General features: G+C 35.3%; 7 protein-coding genes across 12 annotated transcripts; 2 read left to right on the top strand and 5 right to left on the bottom strand.

The window, feature by feature from the left end:
* Positions 1 to 105: 105 nt before the first annotated feature.
* On the bottom strand, positions 106 to 4090 carry LOC17897957 (terpenoid synthase 28). The gene is made up of 7 exons (XM_006304775.1): positions 3806 to 4090; positions 3428 to 3719; positions 1395 to 1773; positions 1063 to 1281; positions 839 to 986; positions 487 to 735; positions 106 to 387 (listed from the first exon to the last, which is right to left on the bottom strand). Exons 1-7 carry the CDS (start codon positions 4088 to 4090, stop codon positions 106 to 108), a joined length of 1854 nt encoding a protein of 617 aa, XP_006304837.1.
* Positions 4091 to 5023: 933 nt separating this feature from the next.
* LOC17898902 (AMSH-like ubiquitin thioesterase 1) lies at positions 5024 to 9108 on the top strand. The gene is made up of 14 exons (XM_006304487.2): positions 5024 to 5350; positions 5945 to 6009; positions 6121 to 6196; positions 6280 to 6456; positions 6651 to 6745; positions 6867 to 6969; positions 7050 to 7096; positions 7217 to 7544; positions 7895 to 7984; positions 8076 to 8138; positions 8217 to 8291; positions 8410 to 8472; positions 8615 to 8667; positions 8759 to 9108. Exons 1-14 carry the CDS (start codon positions 5237 to 5239, stop codon positions 8931 to 8933), a joined length of 1524 nt encoding a protein of 507 aa, XP_006304549.1. The 5' UTR covers positions 5024 to 5236; the 3' UTR covers positions 8934 to 9108.
* Positions 9109 to 9636: 528 nt separating this feature from the next.
* LOC17897458 lies at positions 9637 to 11181 on the bottom strand. The gene is made up of 2 exons (XM_006305623.2): positions 11107 to 11181; positions 9637 to 10612 (listed from the first exon to the last, which is right to left on the bottom strand). Exon 2 carries the CDS (start codon positions 10417 to 10419, stop codon positions 9871 to 9873), a length of 549 nt encoding a protein of 182 aa, XP_006305685.1. The 5' UTR covers positions 10420 to 10612; positions 11107 to 11181; the 3' UTR covers positions 9637 to 9870.
* On the bottom strand, positions 10536 to 12858 carry LOC17899285. 6 transcript variants are annotated; one of them, XR_002832467.1, is made up of 7 exons: positions 12304 to 12858; positions 12129 to 12210; positions 11822 to 11923; positions 11696 to 11713; positions 11448 to 11556; positions 11107 to 11216; positions 10536 to 10612 (listed from the first exon to the last, which is right to left on the bottom strand). XR_002832467.1 is itself a non-coding variant. In XM_023777151.1 (3 exons), exons 1-2 carry the CDS (start codon positions 12769 to 12771, stop codon positions 12133 to 12135), a joined length of 546 nt encoding a protein of 181 aa, XP_023632919.1. In that variant the 5' UTR covers positions 12772 to 12858; the 3' UTR covers positions 11686 to 11923; positions 12129 to 12132. The 6 variants fall into 6 exon arrangements, 2 of the variants coding, with proteins under 2 accessions (XP_023632919.1, XP_006305620.2); XR_002832468.1 differs by having other exon boundaries at positions 10538 to 10605; XR_002832469.1 differs by lacking the exons at positions 11696 to 11713; positions 11822 to 11923.
* Positions 12859 to 14489: 1631 nt separating this feature from the next.
* LOC17899379 (AP-3 complex subunit delta) lies at positions 14490 to 17394 on the top strand. Its single transcript, XM_006305836.2, has one exon. The coding sequence runs from the start codon at positions 14681 to 14683 to the stop codon at positions 17294 to 17296; it is 2616 nt and encodes an 871-aa protein (XP_006305898.1). The 5' UTR covers positions 14490 to 14680; the 3' UTR covers positions 17297 to 17394.
* A 62-nt stretch (positions 17395 to 17456) lies between these two features.
* On the bottom strand, positions 17457 to 17992 carry LOC17899344 (non-specific lipid-transfer protein 2). Its single transcript, XM_006304752.2, has one exon. It carries the CDS (start codon positions 17903 to 17905, stop codon positions 17618 to 17620), a length of 288 nt encoding a protein of 95 aa, XP_006304814.1. The 5' UTR covers positions 17906 to 17992; the 3' UTR covers positions 17457 to 17617.
* A 3848-nt stretch (positions 17993 to 21840) lies between these two features.
* On the bottom strand, positions 21841 to 22568 carry LOC17896746. Its single transcript, XM_006303376.2, has one exon. The coding sequence runs from the start codon at positions 22522 to 22524 to the stop codon at positions 22162 to 22164; it is 363 nt and encodes a 120-aa protein (XP_006303438.1). The 5' UTR covers positions 22525 to 22568; the 3' UTR covers positions 21841 to 22161.
* Between the last annotated feature and the right edge of the window lie 305 nt (positions 22569 to 22873).

The following is a 22873-nucleotide window of genomic DNA, read 5'->3' as shown; positions in this document are numbered from 1 at the left end:
TCTAAAAATAAAACCCAAAACCTTTAAAAAGGAAAGCGCGCAACACAAAACGACATTTTCGAAGGGCAAAGTACACGCAGTTGCTAACTGAACAAGTAGTAAATTTCATGCAACATATATAGACGTGATATATTTCTTGAGATTTCCATTAAGACGAGTAAACCCATCTTCTTTGTCGTAGCAAACATTCACGGCACGTAAAGTGTCGATGACTACCTTTAGAACCTTGTATGGCACATTGATTGGCTTCAAAAACTCCTCATTCATCATCTTATCATTGTCTGCAACCATTTGATGAAGCTTTCTAAAAGCTTCTTCTTCGGTAACTCCATATTGCTTCTTGTAACAATTGATCGAGTTTGTGAGATATCCTCTTCTCATGTCATCCTAATCATATCACATGTTAAGTATATATGCTAATGAATTAATTTAACAACATATGATTATCAAAAAAACTAAATTAAAGTGTAGAAATAGTTTCCCGACCTTATAGCCAAACATATCATTTACCACACGTGCTTTTGTAGACATTGCTCTAACGAGTTTGTCTCTAGATATTAACCACTCATAAGCTTCTTCCTTGTTGATATTGTCCATAGCCAACAAAATACCTGCCAAGGTAAAATAAATAGCAATCTCGACTCCAGCGACATCTAGGTACTCATCTAAGCTAGGCAAGTGACCCGTTCTTGCCCATTTTGCGAGTTCAAGGTTGCTTCTCATCATTCTCTTGCACTGCAATGGCCGCGAAAAAAGTGTAAAAATATGTTACAACTACAGTTACTACGTTCTCCAAAAAATTTTCAAGATTTGTTATTGAAACATTTTATTTGCTCACGTCTTCTATTGTAGCTTTCAAGCTATAAGATCCTCCTAATTCTGACCCTACTTCTCTTTCAAACTCTTGGAAGGTAGCAAATATAAATTTAGCTACAGATTTCAAAAAATCTGGTAGTCCATCCATGGCATGATCATCAGGATTCCACCTACAAAATATTATCAATATATAAAGTCATGTAATTTTCGAATGCGGACTCAAGATACTTTGTTAAGATAGTGTACCTTTCGATGATTGCAGCGAGGCTTTCGACCTCACGAAGAGAAGCGTATCTATCACATGTGTCGTCCATAATTATTTGAATCGTATAAATTTTAGACAGAATAATCCTCACACGTGAGTATTTTGGCTCGATGTATGCTAGTGTAGCGAGGTGCAGTTCCACGATCCTCTCTCTGAAGTAAGGTGGCAACTTAGATTCAAAGTCTTGTCCCTTGTACCATCTTGCATCCAAATTAAACGTTACAAATATGTCACGCTCACCAAAAGGTAAATTTATATTAAACACTACTAGCTAAAGCTATATATTGAGGAGATTATATTTATAGTTACGTACTTGGAAAGGATTTTGAGTTCTTGAAGGTAATGTAGCTGTAGAAATTTGAAGTTAAGCTTGGCAAAGTTGAGTAGCATCTTGTTACAATCTTCTTCTTGTTCATAGAACAAGATATATTCCTTTGCGACTAATATCTCCATGTTCTTATGCTGCGGTAGACTCAAAGCATATCGTATACGCCTTGAGAGATCAGGTTTGCTTGTCTCACTTGCATGTAACGACTCAAAGTAACTCAATGCAAAGCTCAATGCTTCATCCAATATATAATCATTCGTCGTCGCCATGTTAGCAGCCTCGTACAAACTCAGGATACCCTTAGGATCTTTGGCAAGACATTCCTTAAATTTTCCATTGTCCCCTTGGAATCTTCTAAATACATCTATTAATTGAAAAATGTTTTGTTAAACATAGGTATCAAATAATAACCAACAAAAACGTGTATGTACGAACGTCGATCATGACCACAAGCAGGACCGGCTCATGTCATTAGTACATCTTACTTGTTACAATCCACTGAATCCAGTATATATATAAACTACAAGAAAACAACTTAGAACTGACGGGTAAATCCGTCTGTAATCCGTCGAAGACAGCTGTAATCAATGGATTATTGACGGATCTGTCCATCGGTTCTACAGCGTTGGTTAAAAATATATGTTGGTAAATCATCGGTAACTACCGACGGATTACCGACAGATTTGTAACGGATAACAATATCAGTATTCCGTCGGTAATCCGTTAGTAAAGTGTCATCGATATATTCCATCGGTGACATTTTTCCGTCAGAATTCCGATGAAAACTCAAAGGCCAAAAAAATCCTAAAATCTCCATCATTACCAACAGATTGATTTTTTTTTTTTTTAATTTAAATAATTGAGAATTGTCTAAAATTAACATTAAAATTATTTGTTAAAATTTCATTAATATGCAAAACTGAATATTCAAAAATTATTAGAATATATATTTTTTTAAACATAGAAATTGTTTTAAAACGTAAATTACAAATGTCTAATTAAAAATGGATACCGTATGTCAGCCATGAATGCACCAGCTTCTCATCCCTATTTTTATGATTTCTAATGGAATAATATATATATAGAGATGGTATATATATATATATATATATATGATCCCTATATTTACATTAAAAAGAGTGTGTAATGTTAAAAGACGTATTATATTTACAATTTATGAAAAAAAACATATTTTGAGAAACAAATTAACAAATACTAATTAATAATATAATAAACCATTATAAGTAGTTTTGGTGAAACACCCTTATTTTTTGCGATCACACATTTTTTGGGTTTTTAATATACCATTTAGCTTATTAATCATTAAAACCTAATACTTTAGCTATTTTTTAATCTAAAAATTGCGATAATAATTTAAAATGTTTATATAACAAACCATCGGTAAATCGTTGGTAAATACTAACAGATTACCGACATATTTTTCTCATTTTCTCTAAAATCGATGAAAAATCAAGAACCCGTCGATAATCCCTCCGAAATTACCAATGAAATTAAAACATACATATTTACCGACGGATTAGTGACAGAATAGTACTAATTGCCAATATCAGTTGATAATCCAACAAAAAGTTTAAAAATTTACCGATGAAAAATCGATGAGTACGGATAAATACGTTTTCGTCAAAAATTCCGTTGCTAATTATCGTCGGATTTAATGCCGTTGATAATTCCGTCGGTTATATCCTTGTTTTCTTGTAATGATATAGAATATATAGATTTAATATCTGAGTCCTATATTTCAAATTAATATAGTATATATATATATATATATATAGATCTATAAAAACTATACTATAGTATTTTGTTTTTAGTCGGCTTTAATGTACTATATAGCAGGTACGGACCCTCCAACTTGGAGGGAGTGGGAGTGAGATCACTAGCCACTAATTAATAAAGCTCTATGTCGTTTGATTATTATTTTAATAAAATTTGGTTAAGGTTTTTTTTCAAATGCCTCAACTAGCTAGTGTGCGTACTAGGTTGAGAAATATCCTTACCAGAAGAAATGTTGTGACCATATGTCCTGAAAACCCTGAAGAGTATGGAAACTGTATACAAATCATCATCTTCACCACTCATCATGTCCTCTTCCTCCATCTTTCGGAAACCATCTCTGAGAGTTTCCTCGATCTCATCCTCGAAATGATACGCGAGACCAAGGCTCACAAGCAAATAGATAAACATAATATTCTTCTTCTTGGTCGACTTCATCCCCTCGGAAGATAACATGAACATGTCCCTTACTTTTGGCTTTAGTGTCTCTATTTCTATCCTAAGCGCATCCATTTCCTTACAAAAATATATATAAAGAAATGAATGTTAATTTAAACACGACTTCATCATATTCATGTCTTGTATATATATATGAGACTTACCGAGAGATCAACATGAGCTGAGAGGAATTGATTACCCCATTCAGAAGGGGCCAACTTTTCGAAGTTGCGATTATTTTCTTCATTGTCTTCACAAGCTAGAGGTAGAGTAGTAGTGGCCTTCAAAGGAACAAGACCATGTCCGTGTGCATGCTTACCGGGAAATAACGTTGTCAGCGGGAACGGGAAGCGAGAGAGTTTGCATGCTGGAAATGCATTGGTCTGAGAACGAATAGAGAGCTTATTAGATCTAAGGTTTGGTCGTCCAAAAAGTCTTATGGCTTCCATGTTCCCAACCGATGATGAAGATCAGGTTTCACACCACCAAATTTATAGGCATGATATTTTTTGTCACATGAAAGCAGTAACCAACTTTACTGAGAAAGAAGTTTTATTTTATTTGGCCTCTTTATTGAACAATGTTGATAGATTTGCAAATCTTTAACTTTGTTTTTTTTTTTATATGATTATTTTGAGTAAATAAATATTTTTAATGGTCAAATTTATTAATCAACAAAAAAGTGTTATTTAGAATTGTAGTGTTTTTAACTAAAGAAGTCTCCTAAAATCTGTAAATATTGATATATCATATCGATTACTTCTTTTCATACAAGGTACACTTTCTTTGATATCTATGTCCAAGATGTTTTCAAAGTCGTTTGTTATGTTGATTAACCTTATAATGTGTGTTGAAAAAAACAATTTAAAGATTATTTTTACCATATTTTACGAGTGTTAGGTTGTTTCTACAAATATTTTGACAATTTATCAAGCTTAATAATGTTTTCAATAACAATGAATTGTTTTAGTATTTTTCTAATTCAATTGTTTAATAACAACATAATTTAGATGGTTTACAAAGAAATCTACGATTGATTAATATATAATTTTCTTATTTAAAAAGAAATCATTTAAAATGTTGTTTAAATATGAATTTTTCTAATATCATGTTGCATATATTTATTTTATTTAATTGATAGTGGTTTTTTACTTTGTATAAATATATAGAGAAAAGATGAAAATATGAACATTATTGATGGCTGATGAATAAAATCATGATTGATTGACTCGGGATTTTTACCGGCCGACAAGAGACCGGTCCGAATCTGTTTATCAAAATTAAAAGTGCCTCAAAATCTCAACGCACCCACCAAAACCCTGAAATTACATATACACCCCTCAAAAGAAAGTCAAATTACTCAAGAGCGTCGTTTCTTCTTTGTTCGTTCATCGCCAATCGCCATTAATCGCGGTGCCTCTTCTCACCTCTCGCCGTCTCTTTTGACCGGAGGTTCTCTCCACCCTGTGACGGTTACGTCACCGATTGACGCAGAGTTCCGAGATCTGCTCTTCAACTCGAGTCGATGGTCTTCCTCTAGTCGCAAAGCGTGAAGGAAGATTGCTTTTTTGTTTCTCTCTCTGGTCGAAGCAACTATGGGGTCTTCTTCTGAGATCATCGATATCTCTACTAGTGCTCGGAGAATTGGCGTAGATAATCGTATCTCTCTCCGATTTTACTTCAGAATCGCTGATAATATCCTCAAACAGGTTTCGATTTTGAATTTTGTTTTACGTTTTACTCTATAGAGCTTAGTTTTTGGGGGTTTCTTTACTTGACCTCATTCCTCTGATTGATGCTCAGCATAGTTGAATTTTAAACCTTTTGCACCATTTTGCAACACTTAAAAGTTTGATTGTTGTAATTGCATATGTATATAGCTGCTTCCTCGAGTTCGATTTGAGATATCAGTTTCGATTGCTTATGATCATGGTGGTCACATAAACTGGTTTTGTGATGAAAATGAAAGAGAGTAGAAGTTTTGGATTTAGTTTTCATTCTATGATATGGAAAATAATCTTGTGCAAGTACATGCCTTTGTCCCTTGACGTTCATGCTTGTATAGTCTCAGTGGAATTTTGGATATCAGATGCTTGGTCGAGTCTTGTTCTTAGGTGTCTTGGTCCCGGAACACTTTTGTTTCTAAACTGCATCTTGGCGGTCAAAGTCTCAATGTTATTCTGGATGTCTTTACCTTAAATTTTAGTTGTTGGCTTGTTGTTTCTCTGAAATTCGTTGTTTTAAGACTACAATCATCTTGTTTAAGCTCCCTTTCCTAATTATCTGCATAAATGTTTTTGTAGGCCAACATATTTCGGGCAGAGAAGAATGTTATTGATTTATATGTCATGCTTCTACGTTTTTCAAGGTGAGGATTATATATCAGAATGAAAAGAAGCTGAAACTTTAAACTCTTTGTAGAATCAGATCCTAGTACATTTTTTCTTCTGAGATCAACTATGTTTTCGGTTTTCTCTAGCTTGGCTCTTGAGACTATACCATCCCATCGAGATTACAGAACATCTCTACAAAGCAACAAAGATTATTTGAGAATGGTAATATGGTATTGGATATATATATTCTGATGCTTGTTTCGTCAATCAGTCAGTAGTTTGATGTGAGCTGGTATCTTGTCTAGAGACTATTGGATGTCTTGACGGAGCTGGAGAAGTTGAAACCAGTTGTACAGCAAAGGATCGATGAACTGAATCCCAAGCTCATACCACAATATAATGTGCAAGCTCATCCAGCAAATGGTTCCCTAGGCTGGTCTTCGGCCGTAAAACCATCGTTAAAAAGCTATGATCATACAAAGGTGTGCCTAACGCTTTACTCTTGTTTGTCCCACATGCCATCCATACATGTTTCAAATTAAATTGAATTATCTCCTCTCTTAATTCATTGTGAAAATTTTGGTTCAATTTCTAAAAGAACATTATGAGATTAAATTTTAAGCTGCACTAGATAAACATTCCCTGCTCGTTTCTATGTTTCTCTTGTTCGGTATAGGTAAGAAATCCTGTTGGACATAACTTTGGCTACATGGGTTCCAGGGGTCAACAATTCTTGAACACTCTACCACTCGAAGAGCGTTTCCGAAAGATGTACGTCTTCAGTTTCGTTTCTCGAAGCTTCTCTCAATGAAGGATCTTTGTTGGATTTCTCACTGTTTTCTGGTCTCATGGTCCTGTCTTATAGATTTTATTGACTTTATGATTTATCTAGGTCAGTGAACTTCCGACCAAATGAAGAAACCCTTTCTAAGCATTCTATCTTGGGTCCAGGTGGACTTCGTGGACAGTGGCAGCCACCAAATAATGTTGCAAAGGTATCACATGATGCTTGTATTTTTTCTTTACAATCCAATTCTTCACACTAAGCTGATGTTCTTTGCGTTATATGATTCAGGTTCAATATCCAAGCAATATAGATTTTTCGCCAGTTGAATTTCCAAGGTTAGATCAACTAGCTTGTTTGTTGATTTCTTACATATTCCACTCACTCCCTCCAACTTCTTTTGCTTGATTATCTCATGCCTATGTATGCACCTTCCTCACTCTCTTTGTGGAAATCAGCTTCCAACAATTTGTAGATAGCAAACCAATGATAAGGAATGGCAGTAATGATGAACCTGAAAGACCAACCGTTGAATCAAGTGCTACATCGAGTGGAAATATCCAGAAAGATTACACTGATGAGCTTTCTTCCATGATTTCTTTTGAAGAACCAGAAAGTGTTAATGATAACAGTATCATTAGGCAACCTTCACCACCTCCAGTGCTTGCAGAAGTTCAAGACTTGGTACCTGCTTTATGTCCTGAAGTTAGAGAACCAGAATGTAAGATAGAAAACTCTCTGCCAGATGAGTCTCTACGGTCGGAGTCTCCTCTTGAACTACACATTGTAAGTTTGCTATATTTCTCCTATCTTTGTTATTATTCTGATGTCAAATTTTGAAACAAATATATACTCAGGGCTGCATCCATTTCTTATTTTATTGTGTTCTGTAGCTTATCCGATGTAAACATTAGATTCGTGTCGATGGTCCAATTCCAGACACATATCATAGATTGTCTATCTAACCTTGGGATTTCAACCCATATAATATAGAAGTAGCCACTAATTCTATTGCTACATTGTCCGAGACTCTGAAAATATAAGATAGACTGAGAACAAGTTTGTAGACAACCACTGGCTCTATGTTCTACTATCCCCAATTGTCTTCATATTTTGATAATTATCTAATTTTGCAGGCCACAACAATGATGGATACCTTCATGAGGCTTGCCAAGTCGAACACGAAAAAGAATTTAGAGACGTGTGGTATTCTTGCTGGCTCACTAGTAAGTCTTATTAAAATTTGAAAATGTGATATTGACATTTAGCTCAGGTAAATGGGTCAGCAATAATGATTTGCGAATCACTTGTGTGCAGAAAAACAGAAAATTTTACATTACAGCTCTCATCATACCAAAGCAAGAATCAACATCTGACTCGGTAAGCTCTGAGTCTTGTTTTCGTATTTCAACTTAGTTTCTTCATTTACACATTCACTTATTTCTTGCTCTTTTATAGTGTCAGGCCACAAACGAAGAGGAGATATTTGAAGTACAGGACAAGCAATCCCTTTTCCCACTTGGATGGATTCATGTGAGTTAATTATGAAGATCAGTCTTTGTTAATTGTTGATATCGTTTTTTCGCAGTTAATTGGTCTCATACTATATTTATCTTTACTCACTTACTAATTACTATCTTCATTTCCTCAGACACATCCGACACAGTCTTGTTTCATGTCATCCATTGATGTTCACACACACTATTCCTACCAGGTATGGAAAAAACCTTTCTAAATAATTTCAGAACAGAACTTACATATATACATATCTGCATAAAACGATATCAACAATGGATTTACACCTTCCTCATAGAGAAATAATAAACCTTAAACCTTTAATTACAATGTTTTTTCAGATTATGTTACCGGAAGCTGTGGCAATCGTTATGGCGCCACAAGACTCTTCAAGGTAATAAACAAGGAAAAGACCGAAAGTTCATATCAGTTCAAAAATTGATTCGTAAAACCCTAAAAGGATTATGTGTTTTTTTTATATGTAGGAATCACGGAATATTCCGGCTGACAACGCCGGGAGGAATGACAGTGATAAGAAATTGTGACCAGCGTGGGTTTCACGCGCATAGTTCACCGGCAGATGGAGGACCAATTTACAATACGTGTAAGGATGTTTACATGAACCCTAATCTCAAGTTTGATGTCATTGATCTCAGATAGCATCAGTTGTGTGTTTGAAAGTGATACTATCTATGTGCTCTACGGTTGTAACAATTCTGTGTTTGTTTATATATCCCGATTTTAATATGTTAACATGTATTCATGTAAAACTGAAAATAAATCAAGACAAAATACAACTATACTATAATGTACCAGTGCTGTCGTTTTTGTCACTGATCACTATCCAGTTCAAACTGTATAATGTATTGTTTTTAACAAAATCATTTTTAGATAGACTGCATTAAACGGGTTTTGGAGAGATATGGGTACTCTGGCCCTCTCACCATCATCCCCCATGGCATCCCTGAAGAAGAAGAATAAGAAGAAGTAGGGGACATGTCATGTCTAATTAAATCATACATAATTATTAAGTAGCTTAAATAAGAATGGGTCAGGTTAGACTTGGCTTTTTAACTACCATTTAACAGATGTTTAATGTTGTCTATTCTTTTAATTAAACCAGCTTTTAAAACTTTATAATATAGATGTGCACCAATCTCTGGTGTGTAAATGTAATATATAGATTTTGTATGAAAATGGTGTTACCCACATCTTACATATCTCTGACTTGAAAGTTAGGAGTCTTTTATTTCAACAAAACTTTAATATTGAGCATTTCATAATGTAAAGATAACTTCTCTGAGATAAAATTATGAACCACTTTAGTCGTATCTGTTATTGAGGTTGTGTCCAATTCGAAACATTGAAGCAACCTAAAAAGTTTGGTAAGTTAAGCAACACTAACAAAAATGTGTACAATGAATGTTCGAGAAAAACACACACAACAATTTGTAGACAAAATGAAAAGAAAAAAGAATTGATCCAAAACTTCGATAAGCTCTTGCTGCTGTGATCATCTACTATTAAAATGTGTTCAATAAACCCCAACAATGTGCAGACACAATCAAAAGAGGAAACTCTGAACATCTCATATCATCTACTTCTTGTTCTTCTTCTTCTTCTTCGTCTTATCTTTCGAATGGCGTAAGATTGATCCTAACCCAAATGTAGATTGGCCGTTGGGGACTGGAATGATCGAAAAACTTCCTCCTCCTTCACCCTTCTTTGCTGTGTGCTTTTGCGGTCTGAAATGATACGCATTGCAACATATAGAGGAAGAAGAAGAGGGAGAAGAAGGCCTGTGGTTGTTCACATCTCTCAGCATTGCTCTCTTAGAATTAGTAACCGAGCCTGTCGAGTTGCTTCTAGTGAGCCGAGGAAATGAACAGATTAGACTCTTCTTTATGTCGCAGTTGAGGCTCGAGCTCCTCTTGAAACTCCAAAACGACTTTGATGACTTCTCTGCTTCTGAGTCAGAGTTTGCTCCACTTGCTCTCCCGTTGGTTTCCTTTTCGCTGTGTTTTGTGGGCAGTGGTTGTGGCGAGAGAGGGGATGGAGAAAGGGAGGATGTAATGGGAGGGAGTTCGTACTTGTAGAGACGTTTTGGCACGGTCGAAGCTGCAGTTACATGGAAAGGAAGGATCATGCCGTCTGCAAAGATCTCATCAGCTGGTGAGGAGTCTCCTGGATCAAAGTTGTTTGCAATATGGAACTCGAAGTCCGGATTTGAGGAATCTAAAAGAGTTTCATCTCTTCGGATAAGGCCGCATGGTTCTATTACCGGTGGTGGTGCTATATCGGATTGGCCAAGATCACTCGAGAACGAAATCCGCTGGTGACTTGAATCCGTGCAGATCATAGTGAGAAACCAAACAACAACAAAAAAAGTCAAAGTGAGTGAAAAGATCTCTTTCAATGTCAAAACTTTGCTTTAGAAGTTTGAGTGAAAATGATCATAATGCTTTTAGAAGTTCAAATAAACTCATAAGTTGGTGGGAAGAAGTTGAAGTTTCGAATAAAATAATGGAAGGCGTAATCTGTCTAAAGATTGTGGTAAGCCACTCACTTCTATAGGAAGCAATTGCTTATATATATGTTTTTTACATACATATTATATGTCATAAATCATAATATCTAAACGTATTTTCACATGGTTTGAATAAGTATGTTACCGTTACTATTGAGGGGATCACTGTATAAGTTAGGGATTAACACAATTTCAGCCCAATCTAATACTGAATTATCTATAGTAATATGCAAGATTGAAGTATGAGATAAACAGTTGAAAGATAATCTAACTAAAGTTTAGAAAAACTTAAGCAATACAACTTACCTCAAAGAATTAGATAAGTTCTCAAAAAATGTGAGGTCAGGCTTTGTTGCTGGTGTTCGGTCAACGTTAGGTGATTTGAGGATATCTTACATAGATTCTTGTCTGGAAACCTGTGAAGTCATCAAACAACATATGATAGCACATATATTGTTGGTAATCAGATTTAGATGACAAATGAATGCACCAGGAAACCGCAAAGACGCAACAAGTGCATGAACTTGTCAGATCATTCACTATCAGTATGATCATGTTTGCTAAATCCCAAAAAAAAAATAGCAACTTATAGAGTTTTTATTTTTAGTTTAAAAGGCAAGCCTAAACTTCAGTGATAATCAAGTAACCTGGATATCCAACAAAGAAACCATCTTAACCTCAGAGATGCGAGTAGAAGCTTTTCCAGTCCTCAACAGACATTGCCCAATGCACCGTTGATGAAACAAGCATCATGTTCTTGATATTGAGGAACCGAGCCGTGAAACATATTTGAGAACAACAAGTTCTTATGTCAAGAAATTTTAGCCACCAATATACCATCAACGGAAACAATAAGAGATTAAGAGTAGACTATATGGGTCAAAATTCGAGAAACCTTTAGAAAGTGAAGCAACTGCATCATTAAAAACACACAAACAGCTCGAGATTACAATTAGACTAGTGATGAATATGTTTACTAAACTAAACATTATGAATGAATGATGATAACTCTGGTTATCACCTTGAAATTGTGTTTCTTCTCGGACTGGAACATTGCTAAACTTGAGAATGCCTCAAAGTAGAAGAAGAACAGAGAGAGAGAGACAATGAAGCAACTCCATTACTAAATAAAACAAACAGCTGGAGATTACAATTAGTGAATGAATGATGAGATTTCCCAGTAGCAATCCACTTTACAACAAACAATAAGGGATTAGAAACTAAGATCATTTCGTAATCTTCACAGGACATTTGCTAAAACTTGAGAATGTCTCAAAGCTGAAACAAGACAAAGTTGATACAATCTTTGGGCTAGAAAAAGTAAACACCTTTTCACGTTTCCATAGCTCCAGGACCATTATATGAATCAATTGTTACTTCTTCATCCAACCACAATCCTGGAAAAATCGTCTGCCAAAACACAAAAAAGAAAACAGATTTAGTAATCAAAGCATCAAACTTTTGATTTGAAGTAACAAAAGAGAGAGAAGCTTTTACACTTACATTCAATTTCTTCTGAACAAGCCTTGGTCTCTTCTTAGGTCTCCTCGGAGGTTTTTTCCCAAAAGCAATGAAGAAATCTTGTTCAATCTCTTCTCTCGACAAAGGAATTGAGAATTTCAATTTCTCATCATCATTCTCGACGAGGCTTCTCTTCAACCCAATTTCAACCCCGACGTTCTTCGCCGGCGATTCGTCACCAGGTTCACTACACGCGGCTCTTCTCGTCCTCAGATTCCACGGCCGAGCCGCCGCAACTACATCACCGTTCTTCGCTTCTTTAAGCTTGTCGTTCGAGACTCCAGCAATGGTGGAAACGGATCTGTTGGGTGGGTGATCGGGAGAAGGAGATGGGTGATGTGAATTCGATGATGGTAGATTGACGCATCTGAGGTATCTCTGTTGACCCCAACGGAGCTGAGGTAAAGGGAAGTTATGGAGTCGTTTGGATCTTTGAGGAGGAGGCTCCATTGTTACAACTTCCCTTCTTCTTTCTTCTTCTAAAGATTCGATTTTTGTGTTTGTTTCGTCTTCTCTTCGTCTTTTGTTTCAAAGTTGTTTCGTATTTATTCTCAAGAGTTATTATTTTGTTTTCCTTTTTTTTTTTTTTTTCTTACTTATGTTTGATTTATTGTAACGTTATTATTGAAACAAAAAAAGGAAACAACATTAGAATAAAAGTAAAATAAAGTTGAAATTAGGCCGTTCAGGCGTTCACACGCACTACATATCTCAATTATTTAAATTTTTTGAAATTACTATGATTTTCTATATTAAGTTTTTTTAATAAAAAGAAGAATAATAAATATATGGACATAAAAGATATAATTTAAAAATATGGAAATATTTACAAATTTGATATTTCATTTTCAAAATAAATAAATGATATAAAACTAACCAAAACATAAAATTTTAATTTTTGTTAAATTTTTAAAAAATAATTAAATTTTTTAATTAAACTTTTAAATTAAAATACTTAAAAATTTATTGCGAATATTGTGTTTGAGTAAATTTCAATTTTAAAGAGTAATATCGAGTTGGATAATTATGCCGGTTAGCCCTAACAATTCAACTATTAATATAGAGTATCGACTTCTATATTAATATATGGTTCCATTAGTTTCCTAGTTCTGATTAGAGATTATGAGACAATCAGGAATTTGAGGAAAAACGTTAAGAAAAATATACATAAGTATTTAGGAAAAAAAAAGTATATACATAAGTATTAAGTTCATGAATGAAACTTGAGAAATTCTTGTGTTTGAAAATTTTCGGAAAAAATATCATGAAACTCTATTGGATTCTTAATGAAGAAGTTTTTTTTTTTTTTTTTTTAAAATAAATGGTCGAATCAAAAGAACTATCACCAACTATTTCATAAAGAAAGTCAAAGTGAGTCTCACCACTTCAAATCCTGCAGCACAAGAAGATCCGTTACCAAGCAATTACTCTGTTGTTCCACATGCTTCGGTTTCCAATTACTAATCAAGTGCGAAAGGATTCTGATTACAATTTCTTTTGTTTTAGAAATAACGTACACGTGTTGTATAACGGGACGAGTTAGAATTATATTTGAGAACGCGGATTAAAAATCAAGTAAATCTGTTTGCCCAAAAGAAATTAAGTTTAGGACATCACGACAAAGCTAGTGTATGAGATAGTTTACTAATCCTAATATTAAAAGTAAAAAAAAAAAAAAAAAAACCTCAAATAGCATCCCTAACCGTCACCACCACATCTTCCGCCGTTGTCCTCGCCACCACTACTAGCCTACTATACCTTCACCGGGACATCGTCACCACCAGATGCTTCTCTCCTTTCACCTCCGTCACGAGGACAGCAATCAGTAATTGCAAATACCACAATGTTAACAACTACGACTATCACGTAAATAAAGGTAAGGCTCATGTTCTCTTTTTCCAATAAGAAACCAACAACACACGTTTCACCACAAAGTTCAACTTTTTTTTTTATGTTTGGACTGGGATATATAAGAACAAACAAACCCTAGTTAAGTTTCTTTAAAATTTCCTTATTATTCGTATTAATCCCGACAGAATCGTAGTTATGTTTATCCCAAAAAACAATAAAATATAAAAATAAAACTTCTATATGCATCACGATATCCTTTTTTTCATTTTTAATAAAGGCTTTTAATGGGCCTTAATAGAAGTTAATAGGCCTTTTTCTCTTTCATCTCTTTCGTCTCTTCCCTTCTCCCATATCTCCGTCGAGATCGCAAGTTTCACGGCGTCGATCAGCTTCAAAAACTCATCGGAATCTCATCTCTGCAACTCCAGATTCATGGCTCCATATCATTCCGAATCACAACTCTAATCCCTAGGAACCAACCATAATCCCTGCTAAACCACCAGAATCAATGTCGTCGTCTTCCACTTCTATAATGGACAACTTGTTCCAACGAAGTCTCGAGGATCTGATCAAAGGCTTTCGTCTCCAGCTTCTCGGAGAATCCAATTTCATTTCCAGAGCTCTAGAAGAAATCCGCCGCGAGATCAAAGTCACAGATCTCTCCACTAAATCCACCGCACTTCACAAGCTCTCTTACCTCGCTGCACTTCACGGCGTCGACATGTCGTGGGCGGCGTTTCACGCTGTCGAAGTCGTATCCTCTTCACGATTCCAGCACAAGAGGATCGGTTACCAAGCAATTACTCAGTCGTTCCATGAACAGACCTCGGTTCTGCTCCTGATTACTAACCAGGTTCGAAAGGATTTGACTAGTGCTAATGAATATGAGGTAAGTCTAGCTTTGGAATGTTTGTCTAGGATTGGAACTCAGGACCTAGCTAGAGATTTGACTCCTGAAGTGTTTACACTTTTGGGTAGTAGTAAAGCTTTTGTTAAGAAGAAAGCAATTGGTGTTGTTTTGAGGGTTTTCGAGAAGTATCCTGATGCTGTTAAGGTATGTTTCAAACGTCTTGTTGAGAATCTTGAAAGCTCTGATCCGCAGATTCTGTCTGCTGTTGTTGGAGTGTTCTGTGAGCTTGCCACAAGAGATCCTGGATCTTGTCTTCCTTTAGCTCCTGAGTTTTATAAAGTATTGGTTGATTCAAGGAACAATTGGGTTCTGATTAAGGTTCTTAAAATATTTGCTAAGTTGGCTTCGATTGAGCCTAGGTTGGGTAAGAAAGTGGCTGAGCCGATCTGTGAACATATGAGGAGGACTGTGGCAAAGTCTCTGGTGTTTGAGTGTATTAGAACTGTGGTGAGTAGCTTGAGTGATCATGAAGCAGCTTTGAAACTTGCTGTTGCAAAGATTCGGGAGTTTCTTGTGGAAGATGATCCAAATCTCAAGTATCTTGGTCTTAACGCCTTGTCTATTGTTGCTCCAAAGCATTTGTGGGCAGTTTTGGAGAACAAAGAGGCTGTTGTCAAGGCTCTGAGCGATGAGGATCCAAATGTGAAACTCGAGGCATTACATCTCTTAATGGCGATGGTGAATGAAGATAATGTGTCGGAAATCTCCAGGATTCTTATGAATTATGCACTCAAATCAGACCCATTGTTCTGCAACGAGATTATATATTCTGTCTTATCAGCATGCTCCAGGAATGCATTTGAGATCATAGTTGATTTTGATTGGTATGTGTCTCTTCTTGGTGAGATGGCTAGAATCCCTCATTGTCAAAGAGGGGAAGAGATTGAGCATCAGTTGATCGATATCGGTATGAGGGTTAGTGATGCTAGACCGCAGCTAGTCCGTGTTTCTTGGGCACTTCTCATTGATCCTGCATTGCTCGGAAACTTGTTCTTGCACCCGATATTATCTGCAGCTGCGTGGATTTCGGGGGAATACGTTGAGTTCTGTAAGAATCCATATGAAACTGTGGAGGCACTTTTGCAACCACGCACTGGTCTCTTGCCGCCCTCCATAAGAGCTATCTACATACATTCAGCTTTCAAAGTTCTTGTCTTCTGTCTCAGGTCTTACTTCTCGGCTAAGGAATCCATTTTGTCATCCTCGGCTCAGGAGTTTAGTTCTACCTCTTCATCCATGAATGCTTTCACATATGAATCTATACTGAATCTGGTGAATGTGATTGAGCTTGGTTTGGGGCCGTTATGTGGAACCCATGATGTGGAAGTGCAGGAGAGAGCTAAGAATGTTTTAGGATTCATTGGTATGTTAAAGCAAGAATTAGGTGAGAAATTAGACCTCCAAGACAATGAAACAGAAGCTTTTAGAGTCACGGCATTCATGGAAGATTTGTTCTCAGAGGAGCTCGGTCCTGTTTCTACAACTGCACAAGAAAAGGTTTGTGTACCAGATGGATTAAAGCTGAAAGAGAATCTCAGGGATCTGGAAGAGATCTGTGGGGAATTTCTTAAACCCGTGGAATCGGATTCGGTTTCATACATGGACAAGATCAGCTTCTCTGTCTCCAAACTCAGAATCAGAGATCAACAAGAAACCTCCTCATCATCATCTCCTCCACATGAAGCTTCGTCTCTGCTAGCTGAACACCGCAAACGCCATGGCATGTATTATCTTCCTTCCCAAAAGGACGATCCAGATAGCAACGGCACGCCGAGCGATTATCCTCTGGCAAATGAATTAGCAAACGAGATATCCCCAAATGCGTTTAACCCCAAGAGAAAGCCGAGTCAATCTAAACCGAGGCCTGTAGTAGTGAAACTAGACGAGGGAGATGAATTAAGAATCACTCCTCAAGCAAAAACGACTATAGAGACAGGTAACGATGATGAATCTTTGTCCCGGGCAATCCAAAGCGCTCTGCTAGTAAAGAACAAGGGAAAAGAGAAAGACAAGTTTGAGACAAATCCGAATTCGGGACAACGGGAAAAAGAAGAGAGCTCCAGAATAGAAGAAAATCACCAGAACTCAGAGAAGAAGAAGAAGAAGAAGAAAAAGAAGAAGAATGGAGAGGGAAGTAGTAAGCATAAATCGCGAGGGAGAAACCAAGCAGCTGCTGCTTCAGAACAAGTTGTAATCCCAGATTTTCTCTTGTGAGTTTTGTGTTCTTTGAGAGTGTTGTTTATGTGCGACCAAACGTAACGTGTTGTGTAATTCTTTTCTTTTGTGTATAGCAATTTTTATGTATTGGTTTCTTGGTTTCTGTTATAATTTGATCTTCATCTTCTGATGAAACATTTTTCCAAACGAACAGATATTTTTCTTTGTTCCTTAGCACTTTTGTTATAATATATTGTAAGATAGAAACATACACATCATCCGCTTATGATAATCATCACCTAGTATTATTATTCAAGACGGTACTACTGACCACTTCATAATCAGTGTCACTTAATGATAAACAACGTCAATCCATTTTTAACACCTTGGGGGAGAGATCTTGCAAATGCTGGAGACTTTCCTGGAGTTAGGATTGTTAATGTATCCGCGGAGGCTAGGGTTCCTCAGGTACCCACAAAAGCATGGCGTCTGCTCTCTCAGCTTCGTGCAGCACGTCCGTGACGGCGGCGAAGATGACGTATACGCCGGCGCACATGGAAACAGCTCTGACACCGTGCACGTCACCCCTTCTGCCACCGGGATTTTGGCCACCGTCACCAGGAGAATCGCAGCTAAGACGGGAACCCACATGGTCACCTTCACCATTTTGTCTTCTTCTTCTTCTTTGATTTGTTTCTGTTATGTGTTTGTGTTGTGTTACTTGTGTTTTCAGTATGTGTCTCTCTATGAGCTATTATGCCCTTCTATTTATAGAGAATGAGAGTGATGATAATAAAGCTTTCTCAAATTTTTCTTCTTACTTAATTCTTTGGTTAGAACAATATTTTGGTTTTCTTGTTAATTTAGACATTGAAAAATATCCACCCAAAATATGATGAGATGAACATATTTAATTGAAAATCATTGGTTTGATAGTTGTTTTAAAATAAAACTCTAGACTATATTGATTTAACTTTATACTTTTGCATATCAATATAAGTGTAAGAGGTTTATATTAAGGTTAGTCGAAAACAAATTTATGGTTTAAATATGAGGATTTTTCTTTTAATTAATAGAATCATTTTTCTTATAAATAACATGCAATATATATATATATATATATATATTTAAAAATCTAGGTGGTGACCGACAGAGGTAATGCTATCATAATTTTATGTTTTGAAAAATCAACCAAAATATGTGGTGGACATAAATGAAAGAAAATAGGAATTAAAATTTAGAAATCCCTTTAAATCTAAGCCAGATGATTATTTTTTGGGGATTTTTATGATATATTCAATCTAATTTTCTTTTTTTGGTTTCATTCTATAGTATAGGAAATTCATTAAGTTAGTAACTAGTAAGTAAATACTGAAAAAGCAATTAACCATGTAGATGTTTGTTTTCAATCTATATAGAATGTGTAGAAGAAGCGTGCGCTTCAAAATTGTATGTTGTTGGTAGTTTCCGGTTGCATTGTAAATTTAAATTACTAAAACACATATTGATTAGTGTACAATGTACACATACAGATGCACATGGATATAATATAATCAGCATTAGCTCTTAAACACCCACTTATTCTTTAAGAAGGCAAAAAATACTGGTTATTGTTGTGAGTTGTAGTAGCACTCCACCAACTAAAGTATTCTTTAGTGCCATCTCTTATCACACTCAAATACACAAGTGAGACAGCAAATGCAATATTTGTAGTTTTATATAACAATAATAGGTATATAATCCGGAGCCTCTAGCTCTAGTGGTAAAGGACCTTCAGCTGAAGTATCCGCTATCACGAGTTCGAGTCCCGATCACTGCGGATTTCACATATGGGCTGCAGCATTCTAGGAACTGACACGTGGAGTGTCTTTAGACCGCCCACGTGGTTTGTACAAGCGCGAGCGTTGGGATACATGTGTTAAAAAAAAAGAGTAGGTATATGTGGCACTAAGGAAGTGAATGGAAGCATCACATAAGCGGTTTTCAAGAACTTTTATTGTTTCGTGGCGTTAGGAGAGCTAGCTAATGTATTGTTTTCAAGAACATCACATAGTGGTTGGTTCTCAAGAAGATCACATAAGATGATTTCCCACTTTGTATTGTTTCATGCACTTTAGATATATATACCCTACAAAAATGGGTCCAAACACATTGTGATTAAAGCTTTTAACATCATCACGATTCATGTCTAGTAGTGATCAATATTGTAATTATCAATTGTAATTATTGCTTGTCATTTAATTTGTATATATACTTTTGTTTTCTGCTAATCTGCTAGCTAGTGCATGGAGTCATACATCCATTAATGATTTCCATACTTAACTATGACACCTACTAAAGATTTATCTTACATTTTCTTACAAATGTCAAATAGTTCACTGTTCCCAATTTTTTTTGTTTTTTCATCTTTTTTTCCGATTGTGTATCCATTTATAATGATTTGTAATAGTTCCAATTTCCAAATTATCAGAAACCTAGGTAACGAGGCATTTATTATTTTCAAAAATAGATTCGTTTGTTTTGAGTATGAAACAGATTTATACAAGAAAAAAAGTTAACTATACTAATGAATAGTATTCAATATTACTACTTATTTATGAAACTAGAATTTAAACCCTCTCCCATATTATTCGTGGCACATATTTACGGTGTTCTCGATTATTTTTTTGGTCAATATAGAATGATGTCAATATATAATGATGATGAACTGAATAAAAATAGTAACATCAAACAATAACGATTACTCTCGATGCACTACAAAAGAAATTAAACTAGTGATATTCCATAATTCCAACGTAACAGAGAAAAATTATTGCAATTAATAAGTCAATAATGCATAATTACTTTTTTTTTTTAATTAATGCATCACTACTGGTAAAAGCTTTTCTCTTGAACTTCATGCATGACACCTTTAAGGCTTTAGTTACGCCGGTCAAGTTCAACTCCTAAAACCTGTTATTACCGGCATTATACGTTATCACACCGGAGCTCTACGTACCATCTTTCATATCAAAGATGACATCTGCACTTTGGACAATTGCACATTAATTTGTATATATGGAAAATAATTAAATCCTGATGTAACTATAACTTGTTAAATGTCCTTGATCTCTCTTTCTTTCGAATTCGAAGAGGGAGGCTTGGAGATTAATTCGTTGCTAGAAATCTTGAAATATCATTTGTGACTTCAAGTTTGGAATGTTCTTTTGCATGAATTGTTCAATTGTTTAGGCAAACCTATTTGGAAGTAAATTATTTAATCACCAAATAGTTACCCACTCTTCCTTGTTCTTTTTGTAGGGTTTTTGAAGTTCGATTAGCCAGAGATTATATATCAGAACGAAAATTGGTAATCCTAGTTCAACAGTTTTCTCGTGGGATACTTCATGGACTCTAACATTAATCTATTAGTAATGTGGCCTAACTAATCTCAAACGTTAGCTCAAGGGAAAAGAATTGATACATCACATATATATTACCAAAAATTTATCCCACCATCAATGTGGGATATCTAATCACCCCTCTCGACATGTGAGTGAAAACGGTCTAACACGAAAACTATTAAAATTCAACATTTCGAAAATACAACAAGACATACCACTTATATGGACCACGAAGGTGGAAAACTATTTTGTGGGAATTTGCTTGTACCTTATAAGTTGAGGCCTAAGGGTGAAACACTATAAAATTGTGTACACGTGTACCTTTTACTTCTTATTTTTGTTCGTGTTTTTGAGTGTTGGGATTTGTGATCTAAAGATCCCTAGCAAAAGCTGCTACTCAAATCTCTAGTTATTGGTCTCTCATTTTCAACATGTTATCCATCAATTAGACGAGCCTTCATGACGTGCGTGAGAAACAACAATTTTTGAGCTTTAGAATGAGAGAAACCAAACGATGCATAAGGCAATGTCTCACACTCATTTTGGACCTATCTGTGAGAAATAAGACATCTACTTTTACAAGACAAAGTTCAAAATGGGTCACAAACGTAACATCCGCCAAACTCGGTTTGTTTCATGAGAGGCCTTTCATCTTTTAATTTCCTCTTCTTCCGTTTCTTCCCACTATATATTTTCTCTCGGCCTATGTAACTTTGGTTGTGCATCTTGTCTTCAATAAACCACAAAAGGTTCTTTTCGTAATCAAAAACCATTTGTTTCTTATATTATATATATTGTTGTAAATCTGTTGTCACAAACAAAAGAAAATCTCATACCAATTGCACAATATAACGGGAAAAACATACTAATTAAGATGCACAAAACAACAAAGCTAATTAATAAAACACCATATTTGACGCATAATGTAAGATTTTGGCAATAATAGTGTTTATAAACCCTTGTGATGTAGACCTAGAATCGAATTAACATATATAATTACTTTGACTTAAAACTCAAAACTTAGGTTTTATATTTTGGTTAGATGCCAAATGCCGAATTTTCACTAGTCATTTATTTGGTACCTAATTAACTCTATTTTTACCTTCCTGTTTGGTCTGTGACTATATGTACTATCTACGAAAATGTAATTATTATCAGGTAATTTTTCTGCTATTGTTTCCTAATTTTGCACAAAACAAATAACTGAAGATGAAGAAAAAGGCACAACATCACACAACTTTATTCCTTACTGATGACAATTTAAAGAAAAAGAAAAAAAAACAAACTTTATTCCTCAACAAGTAAAATATATACATCTTTATATAATCCATCACAACAACATCTTTAAAACTCTTTTTTTTTTTTTTTGGTTTAATGTTAAACATCTTTAAACCCCTTAATGATATATAGATCTTTTCAACAACTCAAGCATTATGAAGTCAACTCCAGCGTTTTACCTTCTTTGCGTTTAGGACAATCAAATTCAAACCGCAGATCGGAGAAAAAAAAAAGGCATGAGATCGAAGATGTTCTGTAATATCAGCGGTTACGACGTTTAGAACAATTATGATGATGAGCTTTACAATTCACATCATCAGAATCAATATCAGAAAACGACGAATAATCAGCTGCCAAAACCCTCCTGCTAAAGCTTCTACCGCAGCCGCTGCAACCGCTTAATTTGCGTTTGGCGTTTAGAACGGCTCTCCATCCAATCGTACAAGGCTGTTTGATGCAGCACCAAATAACGCATAGAGGACAATACACACATAAGCAACAAACGTTAAACGCCACCTCCGACGGATCCGTGACTGCCACGTTTGCGTTTGCCGTTTGGGATCTTTTTGAAGACAAAACAGAGATTTGTTGTCTTGCTCGACCTTTTTCTTCTTCTTCTTCCATTTGAGAGAGATCGTGTTCTTGAAGAAAAAAAGATTAGAGATGAATGATTTTTAAAGAAGACGATTTATTTATTTTTTATATTTATCTAACAATTATAATATATATTACATCTATCGCTTTACAAACTAAATTTGTTTTTGATAAATACCAAAACTATATAAAATTGTAGATGGTTTTACGTGGAAGTACTGCCGACTTAGCTGACATAAAAATAAATATGTATTTTATAAATTTTGTATTTAAAGAAGAGCTGTCGCTATTATCCCAATATTGATATATATCTTTATGAATCTTTCAAAGCCACATGAATTTTTTTTTAAATAATTTACATAAATAAATATATTTAGAA

Source organism: Capsella rubella, unplaced genomic scaffold (assembly GCF_000375325.1).
Source record: "Capsella rubella cultivar Monte Gargano unplaced genomic scaffold, Caprub1_0 scaffold_1, whole genome shotgun sequence".
NCBI lineage: Eukaryota > Viridiplantae > Streptophyta > Magnoliopsida > Brassicales > Brassicaceae > Capsella > Capsella rubella.
This window is presented reverse-complemented; position numbering and strand designations above follow the sequence as displayed.